A 27,803-nucleotide genomic window follows, 5' to 3' on the forward strand; every position below is an offset into this window, starting at 1 on the left:
GAGATAGTATCATGAACTTTCACCTCCGCTTGGTGCCACTCAAGCCCATCTCATCCGAGGAAGCGGGTTTTGCCCACAGTTCATCATACCATGTATTTGTTAGTCTCGAAGGCCTGGGCTACGCTGAAGGGGAAAGTTGCCTTAAGAGACGCAACTCCAGCTACGTTAATTACGTATCTTAAATCACGTTTTGGCCCCGTTCACGCAGTGGGAGGTTGACAGCAGCACACGCTCCCGTCGACTCCCCTTACTCGTCGTGAGGAGCAGGCGAACTGGTGCCGCCGGGCGCCCTCTCCGTTCGAATGAGTGGGTCTTCTCTAGACTTGTTCATTGCAACCCTGGAAGATCGACTGCGGCAGCGTTAATCGTCTCCGTAGCGGAGACAAGCCCTAAGGGGCCACGGGACTGCTCGTTTTCACAGTACCAGACGATCACGGCTGCCCCTCTGAGACTTCCAATAACCAGGCCATTCACGGCGGCTGCCCCATCCCGTGGTGAGCTCGGAGCCAATTCCACCACCCCTTTAACATGTGTTTCCTTATCTCCCTGGGACAGTTTAGTGCGAAGAGCAGCAGCTCCTGCAGCCCTGCGGCCGCCGGGGAGGGGGGGCCAGGCAGGCGCTGCCCATGCCCAGACAACACATGGTCTTATCAGCTGATTAGAAATCAGCTCTTCTCCCTTCCCACACCAGAAAGCAAAGGGCTGATTTTTCCTTGAGGCAGGCTGAAGGTGAGCAGACAGCTGCCCTCTCTGCACTCCCAGCGTCCTCTGGGAAGCAGCCACTAATTAACGCTGAAGTTGATTCAAGCTGCACTAAAGGGCAAAAGAAAGGATGATGAAAAATGGTCTCCTCTTGGCCGAATAAGGCAGTACAGGATTTCAAGTCTGTGTCTCAAGCTTCCTCGCTGCAGAGCTGCTTTCCACGCTATATACACACACTGCATCTGCGGCATCTCACACCGCAGAGGGAAAGGAAAGTTCGCTCTCTCCCCCTTTGCTCTGGGGCTGCTAATGAAATGTAGATGCAGGTTAATTTGCAGGCTTCCCCTTTAAAATGCTAAGGGAGGGAAAATACGCACCAGTGTTTCAAAACTCATCACTGGGGCCTTTAAACCATTCAGACGTCGGAGCTATAAAGGTTTGAATGTAGAGAAAACACGAGGCTGGCTACACAGTATCTTGTGAGCACTTTGGAGACAGGAGTTCTCTGTTTCGATGTCCGAAGAGTTCTGGATGTCTCTGGCGCTACTGAAAAGTTCACTCACACAAAACTGCATTCAAAGGAACATTACTCGTTCCATGCAGCTGTGAGTTGCAAGACTAAGCACTCAAAAGTTAGGAACTGTCAGATTTAAGGTGGCCCAGGCAACCTTAATTCAGGCTTCTTATGCACAGGCATTATGGCAGTCTTTAAATACATGATCACCCTTTTTTTTCCATAGGGACCCCCTCTTCAAAGGGTTGGACACATTTGGGCAGATTTCATGGGGGCGGCAAACACCCCAGACAAAAATACCACCATGCTGCCGGTTTTCAAGTCCCAGTGTAACCCACACACCTAGGGTGTGTCTAGACTACATGGCTCCGTCGACGGAGCCAGGTAGATGAGTTTACTAGACATAGCAAAATGAAGCGGCGATTTAAATAATCATCACTTCATTTACATCAAAATGATCCTGGTTTCACGAGGCATACCGGAGCGGTCGACAAAGGCTTCCCTTGTCGACCGCAGCGCGTCTAGACTGCCCGCTGTGCTGGATCAGCATTTTGATGTAAATGAAGTGGCGATTATTTAAATCACCGCTTGATTCTGCGATGTCTAGTAAACTCATCTACATGGCTCTGTCGACGGAGCCATGTAGTCTAGACACATCCCTAGTGTGGCTCACTGTTCCATGTGGTGGCACCTAGATCACAGCAACAGCTAAAATCAAGAGATCTCTATAGCCTGGGCTGGGAGGCAGCTGGCTTTTAGCTCAGAGGGTAGAGGCTCCTATACTAAACTTCAGAGATCTCAGGTTCAAATCCACCTCTTGGCGTTTACACATGCTCCAAACCTCTGGGGAGCTAGAATTTTTTTTAACATGGAAAAAAATTAGGGGTCATCAAATGAAATGAAAAAGGAGCAGGTTTAAAATAAACAAAGGGAAGTTCTTCTTCGCACAGAGCACAGTCAACCTGTGGAACTCCTTGCCAGAGGATGCTGTGAAGACCAGGACTTGAACAGGGTTCAAGAAAGAACTAGATATAGTCACAGAGGTTAGGTCCATCAATACTTATTAGCCAAAATGAGCAGGAATGGTTTCCCTAGCCTCTGTCAGAGGCTGGGAATGGGTAACAAGAGAGGGATCACACGATGATCCCCTGTTCTGTTCACTCCCTCGGAGGCACCTGCCATTGGCCACTGTGGGCAGACAGGACAGTGGGCTGCATGGCCCTTTGGTCTGACTCGGTCTGGCCGTTCTTCTAAAACAATGTATTCTACCCTAGTCTCGTTCTCAGAAACAGGTCAACTTTTTTAGTCAAATAAAAAAAAAAAATCACTCTGATGCAGACACCCAAAATGAAAAATTTCAGCCCGAACAGTTAAAGTTTGGCAAAGTTCGAAGCTCTGAAAACAGGGTCCTGTTCTGAGAAGCGACAGGAAAACGGAGCACTAGGCAGCGCTCTCAGAACATCTACAGGTTTTTAACCTGGACCTTCAGGCGTTCGGTCCTTGGGAGAACTCTGCAAGCTGAAGGGAGGTTGGCTCCTTCAGGCCGTTCCCTGGTTTGGGCTGGGGCTACCCACACAAGGGGGTTCCCTGCAGCAGGGGCACTGGGAAGTTCGGGGGGGTAAAACCAGCAGACGGCTTCCAGTTTCTTATCTCCAGCCCATGCCGTGCAACCGGCCTCTTCCCGTCTGCGACTTGCTGACACCTTGCGCCTTGGCTGATGAGCTCGATGTAATGAATTTGCATGAGGACTTTTTCACGTTTGCCACCGACTCACAAACTTGCTGTACGAGGGTCCCTCTTCAAAGCCACCTACTGCACAGGCATGTGGCCACTCACAGGGAAAGAGACGCATTTTGTTACCAGGCTCTTTAGGACGAGCCAGGGTTACTTGTCTGGCGCGCCCACGTTTGAGAGACCAGGAGGAGATGGTGACAGTGCGGCCTTAGCTGCTTTGTGCTTGGGCTAAGAACAGGATTTCATTTTTCTTACAGCTCCATAGCACAGGTCTTGCCTCGGGAATGCCCCCTTTCTCTGCGGTTTTGCAAAGAGAAGCACCTCTTACAGCTAATCGCTTTTACTCGGGAGTTCTGACTGTCTTCGTTCAGACCAGGGGAAACCCAAACGTCCTTCTCAGCTTTCAGTAACTGAGTCCACTTCTCTAGAGTAACATTCATTACGGCCAGGAGGGATTCCGCCTTCAGGACCTCCGGTAATGCACAGGCCACAGAGTTTCATCCAGCTATTCCTGTCTTGAGACGGACACTTGGGTTTGACTAAAGCAAATGTTTTTGTAAGGCATCGGCTCCTCCTCCGAATATTCCAAGAGAAGGGGTTGACAGGGCACTTTCAAGGGCAGCGTGAAAGTAATGTAAGCAAGGGCTGAACTACTGCTTGCAATGCAGCCAGCTGAAAGGAGAGAGCAGCCCTGGGTGTGGATATGCTCACTCCAATTGTTTAGATAATTAACTGTTGATATGTAAATACAGCTCATGCCGGGGAGGGGGAAGGAGTCTGTGGTGTGGTTATGTAAATCCAACTCAGCCAGGCCTGATGGGGGGTGAATTGCTGGAATGTAATGTTGTGTATTGTAATTAATTTGGCAGTTGTGGGGTCACAAACCATGCTACCCCTAAATGTAGGAACTGTAAAATATGACACCAGTGCTTGCAGGAGAGACACCATCATTGTACAGGGTCTCAGGGGAAGAAGCCTCCCTCTTCCAGATGTGAGTGGAGGAGTTGGAGGGAGGGGGGAAGGGGCTTGAGCCAGCCTGCTTCATGCCTGCCAGGTGTGAGCTGTAAGACTGGTTGAAACTAAGGCGAGACCTAAAGCAGACTCCATAAGGAGTCTCTCTGTTATTCCAGTGGAAGCTGGAATCTTTTGGCCAGCCTAGGTGGTAGCTAAGCGTTGAAATCACTAAGAGCTGAAGTCACGGGTTTGGCCTGGAGCCAGACCCACTGCGACCAGCGGGCGGCTGGTAGGAGCAGCGGCGGGCGGCCAGTGGGGGGGCTGGCAGGAGCAAGCAGACCACAGGAGCATCACAAAGGTGACCTGGCCTCAGGCTCAATGAGTGGAGTCCTCAGGGTGATGTGTCGGGGTCCGCACTGACTGGACAGAGCTGTAAGTGGGGCGTTTGAAGTGGAGTACGGAGAACATTTGGGGAGGTGAATGGGACCCTTACATTGTCGGAATAGTGAGCCTGAGAGGCAGAGGACATTGCTCAATGCATTTGAGCTGGGATGGTTACTTGTGGGGGTTATGAACTCTGGTTGTAGCATTTTCCCAAGCTAATGCCATGTGACCTCTCTCTCTTCCATTAAAAGTTTATTTTCCACGCTCAGACTCTGTGCATGCGAGCGGGGAAGCATTGCCTCTCAGAGGCGCCCAGGGGTATGTGAATTTCCCAGGCTACTGGGTGGGGGCTCGAGCCGGTTCTGTGTGAGATGAATGAAAAGAGACCCCTAGATATTGAACCTGGCCCTGGCTGCTTCCGGGGCTACCTGGCAAAAGAGTTACAGTAACTTAAAATCTCTTGCGAGTCCCGTCCTATCACAACCCGGTCACTGCCAGCTCTTTCAGCAGCTCCCGGCTGGCTTCTGCCAAAGCTCAGCCAGCTCTTGCCAGAGCCGCACCCCAGGCACCCCTCCCCACAGACCTTCTGCAACATGGAAAAATGAAAATCTAAACACGGCCGAGCATCCTCCCCTGTCTTTACTGACAACTAGGCAGCGCCCCGCTGAGCCAGAACCGGCAACACTCACTGGCTGCCGCGTCCTGGGATGGCTGAGGGGAGACAAGGAGATAGTTACACCGTGGGGGGGCACATTAGGATCAGACCAACCCACTTAATGCTGCAATTCCAAAGCAGAGGGTAATAAGAGCACCAAAGTGACCCCCGTTGGCACGTACTATTGCGTCTATCAGTCCCCAGAGCACAGCTGCAGCACGGACGTGGTTTGGACACCACGGTCTGGTACGTCTGAGGATGTAGCCAAACTTCCCTGGGATGTCCCAACGTGCAAGCGTGTTTTCCATCCCGTGACTGCCCCACGTTTCTCTGAAATCGGTACGTCTCCCCGTCGGAGAGTGTCACTTCAGCTCCGGAGCCCCAGGACCCCACGGACGGCGAAGTGTGGCTGAGGAGTCCTAGACCTCCTTTTGTGCACTGTCGCTTGATGCAGGTCGCCTCATCTCCCCCTGCCCCAGGTTTCCATCAGCTAAGTGGGGGATAAACCCTGCCTGGCAGGCAGACTGTGCTTTGCAATGCTCAGATGGAAGCAGGGCACAATATTAGCCGCATAAAGTGAATCCAAGGGCCATTTTCTTAGACACCCCTGACCTGCGTCCGGGTGGGATCGCTGCCAGGAAATCAGTGGCAGCGCAGTGGCTGCTTGCTAGTGCAGCTTAGCTCCCGCTATCAATTCTCACTCGACCGCAGACCACCGCGGGACTGACACAGGCACAGCCTTGACGTACGAGCCCCGCACTGGCTAAATGATATTTGTATTCCAGGGGCAGTGATCTGTTGTAAGTGAAATAATGCAATCAGTACTTGGCACGAAAAGCTAATTTATCTTGTCACCAAGCATTACCTTGAAGAATATAGGCGGCTAACAATGCAGCGTCGGAAGTCTTGCAGAGAAGGCGGCCATGGTAGAGATCTCTCTTGATCTGCAGGAAGACTAAATACCTGGGGAGAAAAGCAGAATTAGCTCTGGATTATTTATTTCATGAAGCAAAGCTGAAGTGACCTGACTGTGCAACTCTGACAAGGAAAATCTGTAGCCAGACCCCTCCTCTCGACGCTCTCCAAACACACCCCTTACAAGATGTCACCTCTGCTGGGGCTGGCTCACGGGCTACTCTGCCAGTCAATCCCCAGTGGGGACGGTTTCCAGGGCTCAGATGGAGGCGGACAGGAGTGGGGTGCGCATGGCTATGGGGCACGAATCGGATTCACAATTTGGAGTGCAGGCCTGAGACAGCCATCGGGTCGCTCCCCCCCGTACCGGTGCAGCAGGGAAAACACCAAAGCGGGGAGGCAGGCAGAGGCACAGAGCTTTGTGCGCCATGGGAACACAAATACTAACTCTTCCTTTCCGTTCCAGCCCACCGGACTCAGTGGGAACGCCCTCGCTGATTTCAAAGGGCCAGGCCCGAAGCCAGGGGAGCTACACAAGGGCTTTCAACCACTGTAGCTTCCCCTGCAGCCAGCGCCCCAGAGGCCTGGTGTCTGACAGCCACAGGCTGCTGTCAGAGGAACGCGCATGAGGCCCGAAATGTCTGACTTCCCGTCAAGGCCAAAGGTACCTCGAATAGGACCAAACCCTCCTGTGAGCACCTTTGTGCCGAACTGGCACGGCCTCAGCCAATCGGAGAACAGTTTGCTGCACCAAACTGACCAACAAATGGGCTTATTTCTTGCATATGCAATTGTCTCCCCTTTGATTGGCTGGTGGGGTAGGATTTGCATAATGGTGCTCAGTTCTTTTTCACTAACTGCACCGCACTGAAATCGAGCAGCTAGTCGTTTTTTTACTGAAGGCCCTGCAGTAGCATCCGAGTCCCCACGCCAGTTTTAAACTTCTCCACGCTCACGCCTCACCCTTGGAACTCAAAACCTTTACATAACAGCTACTTATCCGGATCTACTCGTCCCTTATGTACAGGAGCGTGGCCTAGGACAGCGGCTTTTGAAGTGGGCTGTGGGCTCGCTCGGGTAAGCCACCTCCCACAGCTCCCATCGGCAAACCGCAGCCAATGGGAGTGTGATGTAGTGTGGGTACGTTGCTGGTTGCTATGCTTGGGCTGTGGATGACCCCTATTGGTCTCTGTCTGTAAGCACTGACCAGAGAGGGGTGCCTTGAGGGCCCCCATGTCACCTAGACAGTGACCCAACTGGTCCTACCGGTTAAGGGCAGGGACGGCACAAAGGAAGAGCTTAAACCCCTCTGTAAGCTTTTGTCTCTCTCCTTGGCATCGGTCATTAGCTGATGATAAAATCAGCACTTGACAGGCACTATTTCTCCTAGAGTTTGTGATTTCAATAAGCCAAAGCAAGCAAAAAGAAAAACCGAAGTGGACTGAAAATTATAGTTATGATACTATACTGAAAATAAGTAACCGTGTGGCAGTTCACGCTGAGCTATGATTGCATTCATTACCCTGGGGAAAAGCAATCTGATATAAAATGTAACTCACTGAGTTAAGGAGCAAACAGTAAACTGGCATGCTTGGAAAGATGTTTAAATAATTACGCTCCCATTCTGCAGTCTCCTCAGCCATGCTGGATTTCTTGAGTTTAGGTTTCTGATATTCTAAGTGTCAGCATTTCACTGATAAAATCACAAGATCCTGGAGAAAAATCCAACTCTCCTAACCCTCACTGTTCTCCTTCAATAGCACAGAGATGCATGCATGTTCAACATCTTTATGAATGACGTGCATGAGGGGATGGATTGCATCCGCAGCAAGTTTGCGGATGACACTAAGTTAGGGGGAGAGGTAGATACACTGGGGGGCAGAGATAGGGTCCAGAGTGATCTGGACAAACTGGAGGATTGGGCCACAAGAAATCTGATGCGGTTCAATAAGGACAAGTGCTGAGTCCTGCCCTTGGGACGGAAGAATCCCAGGCATTGGTACAGGCTGGGGACTGACAGGCTAAGTAGCAGTTCAGCAGAAAAGGACCTGAGGATTACAATGGGTGAGAAGCTGGAGATGAGTCAACAGGGAGCCCTTGTAGCCAAGAGGGCTAATGGCATATTAGGGGGCATTAGGAGGAGCTTTGCCAGCAGATCCAGAGAAGTGATTATTGCCCTTTATTAGGCTCTGGGGAGGCCACATCTGGAGTATTGTGTCCAGTTCTGGGCCCCCCACTACAGAAAGGACATGGGGGCATTGGAGAGGACCCAGCAGGGGGCAACCAAAATGATTCGGGGGCTGGAGCACATGACCTACGAGGAGAGGCTGAGGGATTTGGGCTTGTTCAGTCTGCAGAAGAGGATAGTGAGGGGGGATTTGAGAGCAGCCTGCAACTCCCTGAAGGGAGGTTCCAAAGAGGCTGGAGAGGCTGGTCTCAGTGGGGCAGGTGGCAGAACAAGGAGCAATGGGCTCAAGTTACAGTGGGGCAGGTCTAGGTTGGAGATTAGGAAAAATGATTTCCCCAGGCGGGTGGGAAGCGCTGGGCTGGGTTCCCTAGGGAGGGGGTGGAGTCTCCATCCCTAGAGGTGTTTAAGTCCCGGCTTGACACAGCCCTGGCTGGGCTGATTGGGTGGGTTGGTCCTGCTTTGGGCAGGGGGCTGGACTCGATGGCTCCTGGGTACTAGGGTTCTGCGAGTGCCCCAGCTCTGCTCTTAGTTTCACGCATACATCTCATGGCAGGTTTAGACCCAAGATGTCTTTCGAAATAGAATCAGCCCCAAGCAGCTAATTGGCTTTTCCCCTTTGCTACTCTATAGAATGACCATCCAGAAGAGCACAAGAGCGGCCAGACACGGTCAGACCAAAGGCCCATCCAACCCAGTGTCCTGTCTGCTGACAGCGGCCAATGCCAGGTGCCCCAGAGGGAGGGAGCAGAACAGGGAATCCTCACATGATCTCTCCCATTGCCCATTCCCAGCTTGTGGCAAACGGAGGCCGGGGACCAGGCATGTTACCATTCCAGCTGTTCTGCGGAGCCTGTCGAGTTCTAGTCTGCCCCCCGCTGAGGACCAGTTACATGTCCCCCAACCTCACTGCGCTGCTGGTGAGCGTGGGGGCGCCCCGTCATCCTGTTGGCAGTGGAGAGGATGAGGGTTGCGTTCCTGCCTGAGCACTTGCACCGGTTCTGGAGGGCAGGGTCTGGTGACCCAGGATGGTTTCCCTCGGTGCTCACCCATTCAAATTGCTCTGGGAGACAAAGTGTTCCAACCCGGAGAGCTAGTGCAGAAGACCTTCGCACTGGCGCAGGAGCCCAAGATCTACGGAACCGATGCTGAAAAGTGCAGCCGGACAGGAGCAGATGAGGGCGGAGGCCTGTTTTATAGCCGATTACAACACAGTGATGCTGGTGACTGCTCAGGCCTGAGCCGTATTCCACTTGAGACCGGGCAACTTCTGAGCCAGCTGGACGTGTCTTCCCGGCTTCAGAGATCTGTAATATTTATGGCCCACCTAGCATCGGGCCCATTGTGTATGGAGTCAATGGAGTTCCGGTGACTTTAAAGAGGACTGAGTTATCCCAACCGAACGTCTGGCAGCAACCACATGGGTTAGCAACTACATATTGGGAAAATATGATAAACCCTCAGGCTGCAGACAGCTCAGCTACCCAAATCCAATTCTTTTGTTTTCAAGAGGAGCTTATTTCTGATTGGCTGAGGCGTACAATAGGCTTCTGCTCCTCTCCCGCAAGTGAGTCTAAATGCAGCAAGTCAAAACCAGGGAGCGATTCAAACTCCAATGCACCAGCATCTACCAGGTCCAATGATTCAGGCTGCATTCGCCGTTTGATCGGATCCCAACGGAGTCGGAGACTGAGTGTCCTGCCTGGAAAAGAAATGGCTAGGACAACGTTCCAGTTCCCAAACTTAATCTCTGAGGTGTATCTCACCCAGGCTCGGATTCCTGGGGAGCAAAGGTGGGGAGAGGGTAAACTCCCTGCTGACAGAGAGCGAGAGGTTTCATGCGTTGGCACTGGGAGAAGAAGAAAATTGGTTCTCCCGCTCTGCAGGGAATGTTCACCGTTCCCATCCTGCATCTAGCCCTTGTGGGAAATGCTGCTCTTGGCTCACAGCTTCCTCAGCATTCTCCAGACAGAATCCCCCCCACCTGTGGGTCAAAGGCCATAGGCTTCTTGCAAACACTTCAATCCACCAGTAGGCACATTAACCGGTTTGTGTCCTTGTCACGGCTCAATTCCCCAACCTGACACGTCGAGTGTAGTGATGGGGGCGGCTAACAGAATAAACTCTGAAAGATCCTGCCTCTGTAACTTCCCAGAGACAAACATGTCTAGCCTCAGTTTCCCTGAGACCCAAAAGGAACCGCTGCCACCACCCAAGTGAGTTAAAATAAACAAAATAAACCCCTTTCCAGGGAAGAGCTCACTTGGGAACCCCCTTCCTAAGGCAAAGCTCCCCCCGTTGCCCACAACCTCTGTTTTGCTTGGAGTTGGGAAAACAAACCGAGGGAATCGCAGAGAACAGTGGTCTCTGCTCAGGTAACTAAGCACATAAACTTAAGGACATAACAGTCAACCAATACCGGTTAATCAAAACAAAGGAAAACCCTTTTATCTTCAAAACAAAACTACTGTTACAAACATAGTAAACGACTAGGTATTAGATAGCCATGAAGAGCCATAGACTCAGGGAAAGTCCCTGGGCTGGAATCCTTAGTTACAAAAGAGAAACACAATTAGCCAGCTCAGACATGATTTCCAAAATCCCCAAACAAGGAAAACGATAAACCCTGACGGACTAGCTAAACGTTTCCCTACTCACACGTTTCAAGAAGTCCGTTCTTGGAGAGAGAGTGTCTCCCATCTCCCTCAGTACCTGGGAGAAACGGCTTTGATCTCAAACAAAGAAGAGAGAAAGAAAAACCCCTTTTTCCCGGTTTGAAATTGTTATTGGCTAACTGCCCCAACCCCCTCTCTAAGTGCATCTCCAGTTGCTTAACCCTAACCCTAACCCTAACCCTTTCCCCACTCTTCAGTAAGTCAGATGCTTCTTAGCGGCTCCTATTCTTGACAGTCCTGCACTCTGCTCCCCAGCCAGGCACACACAAGAGCAGCTGCCCAGCCGGAGTCATGAATGATGCTGGGCCTGAATCAAATGGCTTCAGTCAACCAAGAGAGGGCTGGGTTCCCTGGGATCGATCCCACTTCTCTGGGGGTGTCTGTCAGGTTTGTCCGAGCGAAGCCAAAATGCCAAACAACTCTCCAGATCTAAAGATTTTCTCTTCAGCGGCCAAGACCCCTCAGCTAGGGAGAAGGCAGCAGAGCCCAGGAGAGGCCAGCACCCGCAGACAGGAAAAGCGTCCATTCAACGGGACCGCGGGAAACGTGGCCATGTCCATGAGAAGTGGACATCCAGCTAACGAAAATCATGCCGGACTGCGGGTGTTGCCGGACTAGCGAGGTTCAGCTTGTGCTATTTAATTTTGCACAGTTTCAACCTTTCAGGACTGATTTCAATGAGGCTGCACCAATTTACACCTGCTGAGGAATTGGCCCCAGGTGTTTTTCCATCAGTGAGGGGCGCTGGATGTCAGTGCCCCTGCCAATCTGCGCTGCACCCCCTCCCGCCCCTCCAGGGCTGCAGGAATGATCGGGAAGCATTCTGGTTTCCAGAGGAAAACCAATCGACAGGCCAGCCCCTCCCTGCCTGGCATGCAGGTGTGCAGAGCTGTTGTGCCTGAGGGCTAGTGCAGGCTAGGCCGGCAGGCGGGAGGGAGGAGTTTTGGAGACGAAAATACTGGCAGGGTGTCACGGACCATAACCGCCCTTCCTGGTGAGGTTGTTTTCTCCCGGCTGACGACGCAGCACTTCCGGCTGGGCCATCTTCTCCGCAGGGCGCGCGCGGGTGGCAATAACGACCCCGAGCCCTACTGCCTCTGTTCTGGCCCAGTCACGTGATTGAGGGACAACCCGCGGCAGCCCTTGGCAAAAGCATCTCTCGCTGAACCTACTGCCGCCACTCCCCACAAAACCCAGCTGCCTGGCTCATTGCCTGACGGAAGGGGGCAGAAGAAGGACGTGCCAACCCAAAGTGGCTTTGCTACTGAGCAGCCAACACCCAAGCAGAGGCCAAGCTTTCACAGTGCCTATTGATTTTGGGGTGCCTGACAACAGACACCTTTAAGGAGCCTGATTCCCACTGCTCTTCCTGACAATGAGAGTCTGGGAGATGTTGGCAGCAGCACCCAACTCTCTAGTGACGTTCGGAAATCTCCACGATTCCCTAACTAATCGGGGAAGCAATGAAGTCACCGGAGCGCCACGGAGCCACGCCAGCGGAGGATCTGGCCCACGGCCTTTTCATCTGGATCCCCATCCGCCCCCACTTCTCCACAAGAGCTCTGTCGGGAATGGCGACAGATCCCCCACTAGCAAACACAACGACGTGGCCAGAGGGACCTTTCAACCTAGCTTAAGAGGCTCCGGAGCCTAGGCCCCACTGCCTTGCAATGAGACTGAGGCTCCTTGGTGCCCACGATGCTTCTTGGAACAGGACTGAGGCTCCTAAATCACTTGGGTGCTGTGGAAGCCTTCCCCCTGGCTCTTCAAGGCAGCACTTCTCACCCGCTTTGAGAAAGCCCTGCCCATGCGCCCGGCAAGAATACACACAACAGGGTGCAAAACAGAGCCAGATAAATCCATGGAGGTTAGGTCTGTCGATGGCTACTAGACGGTGTCCCGGGCCCCTGTCAGAAGCTGGGAATGGGTGACGGGGGAGGGACCACTTGATTCCCTGTTGTGTGCAGTCCCCCTGGGGCACCTGGCATTGGCCACTGGGCAGACAGTAGCCAATGTGTCTGAGACGTGTGTAATTCCCTTGCAGCACCACCCCCGCCCCACCCCAGTCCATCACCAGGCCCAGCTTGGCTGCCTCCGAATCCACCTGTACTCACAACTGCAGCACAGGTGGCATGTCTGTCTTCAGCCCTGCCATCATCACCCCTAGCCCCTGTGCTAGCCCATGGAGACCTCCCCGCCCTGTTCACGCTCTCCAGAGAGGACCCAGAGACACCCAGTTCTGGGGCGTTGCCGAGGCTCGCCCCTAACAAGGAATTGTGGGGGATAACCCCACTGCAGGAGCTGCCCCCTACAACAGCAAATGATGGGGCTGCTGGTTTTCTTTTAGGTCATAGACTCATTGAATCCCAGGGCTGGAAGAGACCTCAGGAGCCATCGCATCCAGCCCCCTGCCCAAAGCAGGACCAACCCAACTCAACCATCCCAGCCAGGGCTTTGTCAAGCCGGGACTTAAGCACCTCTGGGGATGGAGATTCCACCCCCTCTCTAGGGAACCCAGCCCAGCGCTTCCCCACCCGCCTAGGGAAAGAGTTCTTCCTAATATCCAACCTAGTCCTCCCCCACTTCAACTAGACCCCATTTGAGAGCAGCCTTCAACTTCCTGCAGGGGGGTTCCAAAGAGGCTGGAGAGAGGCCGTTCTCAATGGTGACAGATGGCAGAACAAGGAGCAATGGGGCAAAAGGGAACGAAAGCCCAATTTTCTCCGTAAGGACAGTGCGGCAGAAATCCTGGAACGTGGGACTTGCCGTTCGTTACGCCTTCCCTCCAGAGCCATTGCCCTTATTTAAACAGGAATGCACCCCGAGAGAGGCTGGTCACCAGCAGCAGCCAGGGGAATGAGACGTGCTTAGACCCTTGCACGTGCCCTATCTGGGGAGGGGGAGGGGCAGCTCTGGGGCTATTCGGACCAGCGGCATGTGCCTGTTTTTGATAATGGCCAGAGAGCATTTGTCAACCTCTCCTCACATTGCACCTCAGGTTCACTGCTGCTGTTCCAAACTCCAGAGCAATGAAGCAGAGCCCGAGCGTGGCCAATTTCAGCCTGGAAGGTAGAACGGAAATACCCATGGGTGAGACTAGGACCTAGTCTGCAGCCAGGGCTGGAGTGGTCACCATGAGCATGTCTCTGCTGCACACTGCCCAGGTTCTGTCACCTTACTGGAGTTTGAGGGGAGCAGCCACTGCTGCACCCGTAGGTGGGGGTGTTGGCCCAAAAAATGGTATAAAAGGGGGCCATGTGAGGTGTTGAATAGAAGCTTACTGTCTGCTAGTCCTGTGTACGCTGGTCATGTGATTGTATAATGTCTGTGTGTGGAGTTAGGAGTCTGTAATCTGTGTGGATACTGAATATTTCTCTGCATGTGGTTGAGCATTGGGCAGAGCCCAGCCTATGGACATGCTAATCAGCGAGGCCCTGTGGGACAATGGCACTCAATGGGCCAAGGACACACCTAAAGAATGAGGGTGACTCATACCTAAGGGCTACCAGCAGAGAACACAGTAATGAGCCGTGGGCCAGGTGACCTGCTGTAGCCAAGAGGAGACCAGGAAGGAGGGATAAATAGGCCATGTGGTGGACTCCATCTTGGTTCTCAGCTCAGCACTTCATCCCAGAGGCAGCAATGCAGGGATCGAAGAGCCCGGAAGACCTGTGAACCCATCCTGATCCTAGGATGTGCAATAAGGACTTTTAAACCAGCAGCTGTAACATCTCTGCTAGAGCCTGCATCGAGGGCTGGGAGTTTCGATGCATGTCATGTATGATTCTTTAGCAACCTTACTCTCATGCTTTTCTTTCTTGTGATAATAAACCTTTAGTTGTTAGATGCTAAAGGATTGGCCCAGCGTGATTTGTGGGTAAGGTCCAGAGGGTAAATTGACCAGGGATCTGTGGCTGGTTCCTTGGAACCGGACAGAACTTGTTCGGGGTAGGTGGGATTGGGTGCTAGGACCCCCCACCTGTGTATGAGGCCTGGGGCCATCTGGGGCACGGATATTGCTGGGGTGTCGGAGAGGTCTTGCTCGTGAGGCTTCAGGCAGGCAGCTGAAGCGCTCTGTGGGACTGGTTTGTGGCCTGTTTGGAGAGGTTACCAGTCTGGGGGGCTGTAAGGAGCCCCGGATTTGAGCAATTCGCCCTGAGCAGACGCCCTCAGCTGTGCCCTGACACGGCCTGGTCCGTCACAGGTTCTGTTCCTAGCCTGAGCCTAACTTCCACTTCCTGGGGCAACACAAAAGATGAAAGGTCTAGAGAACATGAGCTCTGAGGGAAGGCTGAAGGAATTGGGCTTGTTTAGTTTGGAAAGGAGAAGACTGAGAGGGGACGTGAGAACAGTTTTCAAGTATCTAAAAGGCTGTCACAAGGAGGAAGGAGAAAAATTCTTTTCCTTGGCCTCTGAGGACAGGACAAGAAGCAATGGGCTTAAACTGCAGCCAGGGAGGTTTAGGTTGGACATCAGGAAAAACTTCCCTAACTGCCAGGGTGGTGAAACACTGGAATAAATTGCCCAGGGGGGTTGTGGAATCCCCATCCCTGGAGATATTTCAGAGCAGGTTGGACACACACCTGTCAGGGATGGTCTAGATGGTGCTTGGTCCTGCCGTGAGGGCAGGGGACTGGACTCGATGACCTCTCGAGGTCCCTGCCAGTTCTAGCATTCTGTGACTCCATGATTCTGCCCACACGCAAGACAGCCTAATCCAGATCAGCAAGTGCTGAGGATCCAGGCTCGAGGACCCTGTGAGCGGCTAGATCAGAGCCAGAGTCCTGCTGGAAATCCCTTCTATTGTGCAGCACAGAGGCACCTCCAGCCACAGAACCAAATGCAGGAGCCTGAGCAGTGCAGCGTGGATATCTTAGCATGGCCGAGAGAGCCAGACCCAGCAAGCGTAAGCCCAGGTTTGCAGTGCAGCCTGCATGCTCAAGCACAGCCTTGTAAACACTGAGTCCACGAGTCCAGCTCCCACAGCCCACATTTACAAAGCAGTGTAGACAGACCCTCGGGCGCCTGCTATAATTGTGACACGCTCTTAAGTGCTCTGTTCCGGCAACTCATCTTCCTAACAGACTGGCGCGGAAGTTGTAGAGAGCAGGGCTTAAATCAACAGCTGATAAACATCAGTGGTGACAGGATGACTCTGCAAGTCAATAAAATGAGTCACCAGGGCGCCCTGGTAGCCAAGAAGGCGAATGGTGTATTGGGCTGCGTTAGGCAGAGCATGGCCAGCAGATCCAGAGAAGTGATTATTCCCCTTTATTCGGCTCTGGGGAGGCCACATCTGGAGAATTGTGTCCAGTTCTGGGCCCCCCACTGCAGAAGGGAGGTGGACAAATCAGAGAGAGTCCAGCGGAGGGCAACAAAAATAATGGAACGAGGTGTACCGGTAGTTCGGAATAGGAACCTAGTCCGAACTACCTAGTTCGAGCCCCGTGTAGCCGCGCTGCACGGGGTTCGAACCAGTGGGGTTTTAAAAATGGCGGCTCCCCGCTTATGCAAATGAAGCCCGGGAAATTCAAATCCCGGGCTTCATTTGCAAGTGCGGTATGCCTACATTACCCTGCTAGTTCGAACTAGCGGGATAGTGTAGACATACCCCAGGAGCCTTACAGTGCCCCAGGAGAGGACTGTCGTGCGCCTTTCGACACTCACGCTCCGAGCCCCCGTGCCGTGCAGGCAATCTGGCATGCCACAGTTGGGGCTGTAAAGTCACAGAAGCAACAAAGGCTTCCGAGCCGTGGGGATGCGAGTGCGCCTGACCGTTAACACCACCGAGAGCCCACCCCACGCAATGGCTGCTGGTGCAGGTCTGAGGGCGACTTCGGTCTTACCTGGTTATTTCCTCTTTCAGAGCAGCAGGGTCGGTGGGATAAAACTTCACCCGAAAACACATGGTGAACGGAGGCTGGGCTGCGGTGCGAAATGACAGTGTTACACCGGAACGGCGCCCCCGGCAGTCACTACACCCGGCCCCCTCGGTGCTGAGCCCCAGAACAGCACTATCCCAACAGGGTCGGGCCTGGCTCTTCCCCCAAATCAGACAGAGCAGGGTGGTTGTGATCGCGACTCCCCCTGCAGCAAGGGAAAGAATGGGCCCCACGCCCCCTTTGTCATAAACCCAGCGGGAAAGGCCCAGCCCGTCTAGGCCCACCATGCTCTGCCAAGGCCTGCAGTGTAAATCACAACCCGGCGCCCAGCGTGCACCTGAGAGTTTACGGAGGGTGCTGCTTGGAATCCTCATGGTCGGTTTCCCTCTGCCCAACCATCCCTACGGACGCAAACACAGCACCCCCCCCCCCCCCCCCGCCGGGAACTGGTCCTCCCAACCACGGGGGAGGGGGAGAGAGGAAGGAGAGGTGTTTCCCCACCCCCACAGCAGTCATTGTGCCAAGACAATGGAGAAGGACCGGGAGGGGATGGGGCTTCTCCCCCGTAACGTCCCTGGCTCCTCCTCCTGCAATGGGGCAGAGGGACAGGCTGGCGGACAGGGGGGCAATCTCCAAAAAGCAGCTCCAGGAAGATCTGGCCATTGCCAAGGGAGATTTTCACAGGACCACACAGCAGCGCCCACAGGGTCTGCACGTAGCTGCTGGGTGGGCAGGAAAAGCCCTGGGGGCGTGTAGCACCGGTGGGCTTGAACACTACTCCCCGGGCCATCAGTCCCTCTAGTTACACACGTGCTGCACACCAGGCCTGATGTGGCATGTGCAAACGGACACGCTTGCACCGGCACAGGCGGGGCGGCTGAACGGACATTGGCCCCCGAGAGAATGACTCTGCTTCCATTGGCGGGGGCGCCCCGAGGCACTGCTCAGCAGGGTTCCCCCTCGGGGGGAGAAGGCGGACGCGGCACCTGGCTGAGTCAGCAGGACACGTTTGTAACACGAGGGGGGCACGCGTGGTCTCCGCAGGCCAGCGCCACGCCCAGCACAGGCAATACTTACCTCTCATCTGCTTGACAACAGACTTTGTAAACTCCAGCCAGTGCTGCAAGGAAACAGAAAGAGGGTTTTTCGTGAGACGAGCCGGCAGCAAAGCCCCTCGTGTTCCCGCCGTAACGCCTCCCCCGCCGGGTGCAAACAGAAGCACTGGCTGAAATCGTGGCACGCTGAACGCGGCACCACGCAGCCAACTCACACGTTGGAAATGCGGGGCCGGACACGCCACGGCCTCCCGCCAGCGTTACTCACCCCCACCCACAGCAGGGCCACCCCCGACGGGCTGCTCTCTTTGGCAGGGGGGCAAGAGCCAAACGGGGGTCAGGCAGGAGGGGGTCGACCCCTAACCGGTGAGATGCAAACGCCGACCACGGCTGGATCGGCACTTCACTAGTGCACGGGGACGATTGCCTCAGCTCCCGTGGGCATTGCCATGGCAACCGCTGGGCCCAGTGGCCATCACGCAGTACAGGCAGGGGGCTCTCAGCGCACGGCCCCCCTCAGCCCCACCTCCCGTCACCGCCCCACAGAGCGCACGGCCCCCCTCAGCCCCTCCTCCCGTCACCACCCCACAGAGTGCACGGCCCCCCTCAGCCCCTCCTCCCGTCACCGCCCCACAGAGCGCACGGCCCCCCTCAGCCCCTCCTCCCGTCACCACCCCACAGAGCGCACAGCCCCCCTCAGCCCCTCCTCCCGTCACCGCCCCACAGAGCACACGGCCCCCCTCAGCCCCACCTCCCGTCACCGCCCCACAGTGCGCATGGCCCCCCTCAACCCTCCTCCCGTCACCGCCCCACAGAGCGCACGGCCCCCCTCAGCCCCTCCTCCCGTCACCACCCCACAGAGCGCACAGCCCCCCTCAGCCCCTCCTCCCCTCTCACCGCCCCACAGAGCGCACGGCCCCCCTCAGCCCCACCTCCCGTCACCGCCCCACAGAGCGCACAGCCCCCCTCAGCCCCTCCTCCCCTCTCACCGCCCCACAGAGCGCACGGCCCCCCTCAGCCCCACCTCCCGTCACCGCCCCACAGTGCGCATGGCCCCCCTCAGCCCCTCCTCCCGTCACCACCCCACAGAGCGCACAGCCCCCCTCAGCCCCTCCTCCCCTCTCACCACCCCACAGAGCGCACAGCCCCCCTCAGCCCCTCCTCCCGTCATGCCCCACAGAGCGCACGGCCCCCCTCAGCCCCTCCTCCCGTCACCACCCCACAGAGCGCACGGCCCCCCTCAGCCCCTCCTCCCGTCACCACCCCACAGAGCGCACGGCCCCCCTCAGCCCCTCCTCCCGTCACCGCCCCACAGAGCGCACGGCCCCCCTCAGCCCCTCCTCCCGTCACCACCCCACAGAGCGCACGGCCCCCCTCAGCCTCTCCTCCCGTCACCACCCCACAGAGCGCACGGCCCCCCTCAGCCCCTCCTCCCGTCACCGCCCCACAGAGCGCACGGCCCCCCTCAGCCCCACCTCCCATCACCGCCCCACAGTGCGCATGGCCCCCCTCAGCCCCTCCTCCCGTCACCGCCCCACAGAGTGCACAGCCCCCCTCAGCCCCACCTCCCGTCACCGCCCCACAGAGCGCACAGCCCCCCTCAGCCCCACCTCCCGTCACCGCCCCACAGAGCGCACGGCCCCCCTCAGCCCCACCTCCTGTCACCACCCCACAGAGCGCACGGGCCCCGTCAGACCCACCTCCCCTCTCACCGCCCCACAGAGTGCACGGCCCCCCTCAGCCCCACCTCCCATCACCACCCCACAGAGTGCACGGCCCCCCTCAGCCCCTCCTCCCGTCACCACCCCACAGAGCGCACGGCCCCCCTCAGCCCCTCCTCCCGTCACCACCCCACAGAGCGCATGGCCCCTGTCAGACCCACCTCCCGTCACCGCCCCACAGAGCGCACGGCCCCCCTCAGCCCCACCTCCCATCACCACCCCACAGAGTGCACGGCCCCCCTCAGCCCCTCCTCCCGTCACCGCCCCACAGAGCACACGGCCCCCGTCAGACCCACCTCCCGTCACCACCCCACAGAGCGCACCGCCCCCGTCAGACCCACCTCCCGTCACCACCCCACAGAGCGCACGGCCCCCGTCAGACCCACCTCCCGTCACCACCCCACAGAGTGCACAGCCCCCCTCAGCCCCACCTCCCCTCTCACCGCCCCACAGAGCACACGGCCCCCGTCAGCCCCACCTCCCGTCACCACCCCACAGAGCGCATGGCCCCTGTCAGACCCACCTCCCCTCTCACCGCCCCACAGCGCGCACGGCCCCCATCAGACCCACCTCCCGTCACCACCCCACAGAGCACACGGCCCCCGTCAGACCCACCTCCCCTCTCACCGCCCCACAGAGCGCACCGCCCCAAGCTGGCCACATCAATGCCCTGAGCCTGCCCCAGCCCTGCAGCCTGAGAGACTCGGCTCTGCTACCAACAGGGTTCAAAACAGAGCTAGATAGATTCCTGGAGGCTGGGTCCATCGATGGCTATTGGCCAGGTAGGTAGGGACGGTCCCTGGCCTCTGTGTGTCAGAAGCTGGAGATGGGTGACAGAGGAGATTACTGGGTGATTCCCTGTTTCTGTTTGTTCCCTCTGGGGCGCCCGGCACTGGCCGCTGTGGGCAGACAGGACACGGGGCTGGATGGGCCTTTGGTTGGACCCAGTGTGGCCGTTCTCATGTTCTCTGGCCTGAAGCACTTCACCTGAGATAAGGACTAGGGTGAGGAATTATCCTTCGTAACGATCTCTCTCGGTGTGCCGGGCTCTGCTGGCGTGATTTGTTGATTTCAGTTATTCTCGTTTGTTTACTGTGTAAATCCCACTTTCTATACTTCAGAAATCACTTGTAATGATTATCAAGCCCAGTGTAAGTAACTGTTACCCGGGGGAGGGGGGTGACAGCCGTGCGTCCCTCTCTCTTCGCTAAGGCGGGCAAACTCCAGAGCTTTCTCTATGTCAAACTTTGATACCGAGTAAGGGGGGTTTATTGGGGGCTTGGTTCTGTTTGGGGCTGTGCTCATGGGGGCTCCCAAGACCCTGCGGCTGAGCCCTCCCGGAGCTGAGCTGTTATCGGTCTCTGTGTTCCTTGGCTGGGGGGCTGGTACCCCAATTCTGTGCCTTGGCTAGGGGAGACTAGGGATGTTAAAATGCATTTATTTAGGTAAACATGTATCCGCTGAATTTTCCCGTGCTTACTTTCCTCACCTCAGCCTCCCAAACCACCATTTCTGAACTGCTGATGGTACCTAGTGTCACAGCAGCTTCCTGGCCAGGCCTGGCCGTGCTTTACCCATCAACACGCTTGCAAGGATCCCCAGAACGCTCTGTGGGGCAGTGCTTGGCTGGTACCACCCCACTTCCCGGAGACGGGGAACACTCTAGCCTCATCCCTGTGCCTCCTACCTCATCCCGGACAACAGGAACAGGAGGAGTCCTGACCTGCAGCCAGTGACTAAGGGTATGTCTACACTACCCCGCTAGTTCGAACTAGGAGGGTAATGTAGACATACCGCACTTGCAAATGAAGCCCGGGATTTGAATTTCCCGGGCTTCATTTGCATAAGCGGGGCGCCGCCATTTTTAAAACCCCGCTGGTTCGAACCCCGTGCAGCGCGGCTACACGTGGAATGAGGAGTAACGGTAGTTCGAACTAGGAAGCCTAGTTCGAACTACCTAGTTCGTGCCCCGTGTAGCTGCACTGCACGGTGTTCGAACCAGCGGGGTTTTAAAAATGGCGGCGCCCCGCTTATGCAAATGAAGCCCGGGAAATTCAAATCCCGGGCTTCATTTGCAAGTGCAGTATGCCTACATTACCCCGCTAGTTCGAACTAGGAGGGTAGTGTAGACATACCCTATGGGGTTAACTCAGGCAGCTAGCAAAGGTGTTGGCCAGGGGACCGGGAGAACCCATTGAGATAGAGGGTTGACATTTGAACTGGATGTAGGTCCCCTGCCGGCTTTCTCTGTGCCGGAGAGAGAAACCAGGAGTTGAGAGACAGACAGAATGATTAAACCCAGGCAGGACTGCCATGCCTCCAAGGAATCTGGGGAATGGGAGCAGACTGGAAGTAAGGAAGGGAAAGTGTGAACCCAGTCGCATTCAGGGTCATTTTTCTTTATTTTGTGGTTTGGTTTGAACAGCTCTGTGTGAATCTCTGCCCCCCCCCATTTACTACCTTGCATTGTGCCCAGAGCCTTTTCTCTGTGTTTTAATTTGTTTTCCTTAGTTGCTCTGTAACATCTAGCAACTGAGGCTGCTTTTTCACGTTTATCTTTTGTTTTGTAATAAAAATCACGTTTTCAAGGTGGTGATTTGGTTCTTATGTCCTGGCAGGTCTGTCTGTCTGTACCTGCAGGCCTCTGACTGAGGGGTCAGCTACCAGACAGGGCAACTTGTTTTTCTCTTTTCTTTTTACAAGCTTTTCTGGGGGAAAAGAGCTTGGGGTACCCCTGGGCATGGTTTCAAGTGTTCACCCCTGGCTTTTAGGGATAAAGAAGCACTTGATGGTGGCAGCGATTCCCCAATATCTGTGTATTAGGATCCTGGGGGGACGTTTTTGTAACCAGGGCCTTTAGAGGCCAGGGTTTGAAGCTCTCTTGCTCCTACCTTCCAGTGAGAAATATTCACTCATGCACCGATAATAACGGATTGAGGAGGCAGCCGCAGGCCTCTGGCGCTACACGCGGCACTTTTCGCTGAGAAACGTGAAGCCTCGAATAAGCCGGCTGCCATGCTGTCGCAGCCGCGGTTCCACGGGGCGCACTGAAGCCCGATACCAGACTACTCTACTGTACACACTTTCCCTTAGCCGCCACGGCTCAGAACAGCCCCCAGACGAGCAACAACCAAGAAGCGACACCAACACCCCTCGGGTGCTGGTAGCTCTCTGACGTCAGATTTCTGCCTGGGGCTCCCCTTTCAACCGCCAGGCTCGCAGGCTCCAGCGGGTACACACGAGGCCTTGTCTGTGCATGTATTTAAAGGGGCAGGACAACAGGCAGGACAACAAAGAGGGCGCGCACCCAGAGCGGCCGCTACTGATCAGTCGCAATTACCGCAAGGAACACGGAGCCCTCCGCCACTGAACAGGCTAGTCCCTTCCGACTCCGCCAGCATCCTTCAAACACGGCTGCTCATTGCCTGCGACGCCAACACACAGCCAGGGCCGGCTGGAGGGAACATGGCGCTTGGGCAAACTTGTGTTCGGTGCCCCTGGACCCTTGGGCATAGCACCCCCCATTCCCCAGGCACCCTGGCACTCCATCCTGTGCCCCCTTTACCACCAGCCCCTGCATTGTGCCCCCTTTGCCCGGATCTCTGCACAGTGCCCCCCTCAACCCAACCCAGCACTTTCCTCCCAGCTGTGATCCCCCACAGCCCTGTGCTTCCAGCGTGCCCCGCCACACTGCCCCCAGGCCAGTACCCTCAGCCCTCTTCTCCCAGCAACACCCACGCCCGGTACCCTCCGCCCTCTTCGCCCAGCAACACCCACACCCGGTACCCTCCGCCCTCTTCGCCCAGCAACACCCACGCCCGGTACCCTCCGCCCTCTTCGCCCAGCAACACCCACGCCCGGTACCCTCCGCCCTCTTCTCCCAGCAACACCCACGCCCGGTACCCTCCGCCCTCTTCGCCCAGCAACACCCACGCCCGGTACCCTCCGCCCTCTTCGCCCAGCAACACCCACGCCCGGTACCCTCCGCCCTCTTCGCCCAGCAACACCCACGCCCGGTACCCTCCGCCCTCTTCTCCCAGCAACACCCACGCCCGGTACCCTCCGCCCTCTTCTCCCAGCAACACCCACGCCCGGTACCCTCCGCCCTCTTCGCCCAGCAACACCCACGCCCGGTACCCTCCGCCCTCTTCGCCCAGCAACACCCACGCCCGGTACCCTCCGCCCTCTTCGCCCAGCAACACCCACGCCCCGTACCCTCCGGCCTCTTCTCCCAGCAACACCCACGCCCCGTACCCTCCGCCCTCTTCTCCCAGCAACACCCACGCCCGGTACCCTCCGCCCTCTTCTCCTAGCATAAGAAAGCTTGCAGGGGCGGGGAGGGCATTGGGAGGCACAGGAGACACCCAGGCCATGGACATCGGAGCCTCATCGCTAGCCAGGAAGTGAACCGTGGGTGGGGGAGCGCAATCCAGCCAGGCCGAAGAAGAGCAGGCAGAGCCTCCCACGCACCGCTCCACTGGAAGAGGAAAAGGAAACCAGCGAACACCCCGATCCAGCTCCGTGCTGAGTGGGAATTAACCACAACAGCTGTTCAACCAGGCCAGCTGGCAGCACCACCTCCCTCGCCAGGGAGCGCCGCTGCGCGTTCTCTTCCCTGCATGCCCTCAGATGCAGGGCCAGGCCCGAGGGGGCAGAAGTCAGGCACGTTCTCATGCACTGGGGAGGTGTGAGCCCTGAAGCCAACTCAGCGCTGCCATAAGAGTAAGGAACGGCGTGCAGCTGGAGTTTCTGCAGCACGCCCTGCCTGCCAGCACCCCGTCGGCATTCTGTGCATGGTTTGAAACAAAAACTAACATACAGCGGAAAACTAACCTGGAGCAATGGCAGAAATCACTCCCGCACGCACATTTCCCCTCGTGGAAACAACACTCCTTCCTGTTCATGCAGCCCACAATCACGTTTCCTTTGTTTGAACAGTGTCCCACTGTTGACTCATATTTAGTTTCTGGTCCACTATGACCCCTAGATCCCTTTCTGCAGGACTCCTTCCTAGACAGTCACTTCCCATGTTGTATGCAAGCAAATGATTGTTCCTTCCTAAGTGGAGCACTTTGCACTTGTCCTTATTGAATTTCATCCCTTTTATTTCAGACGATTTGTCCCGTTTGTCCAGATCAGTTGGAATGTTAACCCTATTCTCCAGAGCACTTGTCACCCCTCCCGGAATGATCTGCAAGTCTGCTCTCTAGGCCATTATCTACATCAGCCACGAAGCTATGGAACAGAGCTGCACCCAGAATAATTCTGCGGCGGATACAGGAGCCCCCCTGCTCAGAGCGGCTGTCTCTGAAATGCTTGCGGCAGCAGAAAGGATCCAAATGTATTTTTGCAAGGACAGTAAGCAGATGAGACTCCTCACCTGGCATAGCAAGAATGAAGGAGACAGATGGCTTTTTGATTGACAGGTGGATCATACAACCCTGCTAATTAACCCAGGGGAGGTATTTACAATTTCTTAGTGGTCAAGGGCTGCACTGCAGGAGTTTGGGTTGTGACCAGGGGCAGGGGCCTGGGGTACAGGATGGGGTACAGGAGTTTGGATTATGACTTAGGGGAGGAGGGGTTTGTGACCTGGGGCAGAGGATTGGGGTACAGGGTCTGGGAGGGGGTGCAGGGGTTTGGGTTGTGACCTGGGGTAGGGGATTGGTTGCAGGAGGAGATGCAGGGGTTTGGGCTGTGATCTAGGGCAGGAGGGGGTTATGACCTGGGGCAGGAGATTGGAATACAGGGTCTGGGAGGTTATGGGGGAGGACAGTTTGGGTTGTCTGGGGAAAGAGGGCCAGACCTGGCCCATGGGCTATATTTTGCCCAGCCCTTCCAAAGAGAAAGAGGCCTGACAAAGGGCTGTCCTGGTGTCTGTAATAAACCCTTTAGCTCCCCGTTCGGTTTGCACTGCAGCTGTTAGTCCCGTGAAGAGAAAAATTCTCCACAACTTTTGTAACAGTGGATCACTAAGAAACACACACACACACACACACACGCACACACACACGCACACGCACACACACACGCACACACACACGCACACGCACGCACACACACACACACGCACACACACACGCACGCACGCACACACTCGCACGCACGCACACACACGCACGCACACACACACAACTAAAGGTCTCCCCACAACAGCACTGCCTCCCAGGTCTGCTGTCGAGAAAATCCCTCCAGACCATCCAAGCACGTCTGGGAACCAGATCTGCGTGGGACTGGTGCCCGTGGCTGTGACTTACCCTCTGCTTGTCGGGGTCCACAAAGCGAATTCCAAAGTAGTCCTTCTCCAGCAAGTTTAGGTGGTGGCAGAGAAGGTCAAACAGATACTGGCCCTTGGCATCTCTCTGCAAGAGAAAGGAAGGACATTGACAAGCAGCCACGCACACACTTTCATTGCTTAACTGTGACGCTAACGCAGGACTGCCCTGGAATCCGGAAACGCTCAACAGCATCCCCAGCGGGCTCCTGTGTGCTGGAGCCAAGACAGGGAAGGGTTTGCCAGTGGAAGCATGAGCCACGGACACACGTTGGCCTCTGAACCCGAGGCTTGGTTGAATCCCATAACTTCACTGGAGTTGTGTCGCAGATGAATTCAATGGGTCCCATTCTGCCCTCCCCTGCCCGTGTGGAGTAGCAGAGACGTCCCGCTCGCTTCCGTGTGGCTGTCCAGGGGTAAGCGAGGGCAGAATTTGACCCGGTGTGTTTTTATCTCATTGGTCCTGGGCTAAGAAATTTAAAATCCTCCCCCTAAGAGGAAAATACTCACAATTAGTAGTCCCAGGGATGGTTCTGGGTTATGTGAAAGACCCAGAACCTCTTGCAATCAAGCAGAGGCTAGTTCGGGTGAGGGATGTGAACGGTTAACCAGTTAACTGATAAGCATCACCGTTACCTGGTGATGCTTACCAGTTATAGTTAGCTGGTGGGCTGGAGCGGCCTCCCTAAGCATCCCTGTTTAACCAGTTAAACATCATGCTTAAACGGTTAACTGATCGGCCGGGATTTTACATCCCTCGCTCTGGATGACAAAAGATGGAAGTTCGGAGTCCAGGCTGCTCCACACTGATGCACCCGGCCTGTGTGGCCGCTTTTAGGGCAGCGTGTGAGCTGCCTGGGAAGTGCTCAAATACCATGAGCAATGGGCCAAGCTACTGCCCCTTGCGGAATTCTCCTCCTTCGGGTGCTCAGCTCACTCTACCGGCTCGTGGGGCCCGACTGGCCAAGCTCCCCGTTCACCAAAGCCCTGAAGACGTTTGTACTTTGAAGCACATGCTTACAGCCCACTTGAGTTAAACGTTCATCAATGCTTGCCGAATCGGGGCCTCCTTTCCCCTTGCTAACTCCATGTCGCTCTGGGTCTGTGCCGGCACCAGATCACTCCAAGGACCCCGCTTAACGTTATTGCCCTCACCGTTTACAGGGCGGTTTCCGTTTCAAACCTTTGCTGGGCGCTTGCCAGTATTTGCATGCGTCCAATCACAGCCGCATCCCCCCGAGGCCCCTAGCAGAAGAACAGGGCAGCCTGGAGTTCTGACCCTTCACTACCCGGCCCGTCGTGTACTAGCGAGAAAACTGCTTCTAAGTGACTGGGCTTCGTTATTCCCAGGGAGGACTAGAGAACTAGAGGACACCAAATGAAATTAATGGGGAGCAGGTTTAAAACTAATAAAAGAAAGTTCTTCTCCACACAGCGTGTAGTCAACCTGTGGAACTCCTTGCCAGAGGAGGCTGTGAAGGCTGGGACTAGAACAGAGTTTAAAGAGAAGCTGGATAATTTCATGGAGGTTAGGTCCATAAAAGGCTATTAGCCAGGGGATAAAATGGTGTCCCTGGCCTCTGTCTGTCAGAGGCTGGAGAGGGATGGCAGGAGACAAATCGCTTGATCATTGTCTTCGGTCCACCCCCTCCAGGGCACCTGGTGCTGGCCACTGTCAGCAGACAGGCTACTGGGCTAGATAGACCTTTGGTCTGACCCAGGACGGCCGTTCTTATGTTCTTATGTAGGGAAGGGCTGTCCAGGAGCCAAACAAAACCTGCGGCCAGTGGGCCCTAATGAAGAGCAAGGGCCGTGCTCCAACACCTTGTGATTCCGTCCCTGGATGCTCCTAAGGAAATGCTTTAAATGGGTTTTTACGCCAGAGATTTTAATACATTTCCTGCTTTTCATGGTTTTCCTCCCATTGCTTCAATAACATCTAGCGTCTGCATCGTACTTTTCACGCAGCCCCTCTCACAGCCCCGGTGCTGCCGCCCCCCTTTCCCAAGTGGAAACGGAGTAAGTTATTCGGTGCCCCCCCCATGAAAGGTGACCCCAGCACCCAGTCCCGGGTCTCCAGAGCCCGGAACTGACGCGTGATGCTCCCGCCCCGGCACCGTGATTCCACAACGGTCTGTAGAGGTCCGGCCCTT

At 55.7% G+C, this 27,803-nt stretch overlaps 1 protein-coding gene across 9 annotated transcripts in view; it reads right to left on the reverse strand.

Moving 5' to 3' along the window:
- The window catches only part of FRMD5 (FERM domain containing 5), a 402,855-nt gene that overhangs the window by 55,117 nt on the left and 319,935 nt on the right, over positions 1-27,803 (reverse strand). For 8 of the 9 annotated variants that reach the window (XM_075896788.1, XM_075896791.1, XM_075896786.1 and 5 more), the window contains 4 exons: positions 25,634-25,738; positions 17,678-17,720; positions 16,565-16,643; positions 5,809-5,906 (listed from right to left, as the gene is read on the reverse strand). In XM_075896788.1, the coding sequence (XP_075752903.1) occupies positions 5,809-5,906; positions 16,565-16,643; positions 17,678-17,684 (184 nt within the window). In that variant the 5' untranslated portion in view covers positions 17,685-17,720; positions 25,634-25,738. Of the gene's footprint in view, positions 1-5,808; positions 5,907-16,564; positions 16,644-17,677; positions 17,721-17,923; positions 18,101-25,633; positions 25,739-27,803 lie in introns of those variants that run through there. The other variant, XM_075896793.1, reaches the window with a different exon arrangement.

The sequence above is a fragment of the Pelodiscus sinensis genome, chromosome 14 (assembly GCF_049634645.1).
Source record: "Pelodiscus sinensis isolate JC-2024 chromosome 14, ASM4963464v1, whole genome shotgun sequence".
Classification (NCBI taxonomy): Eukaryota; Metazoa; Chordata; order Testudines; family Trionychidae; genus Pelodiscus; species Pelodiscus sinensis.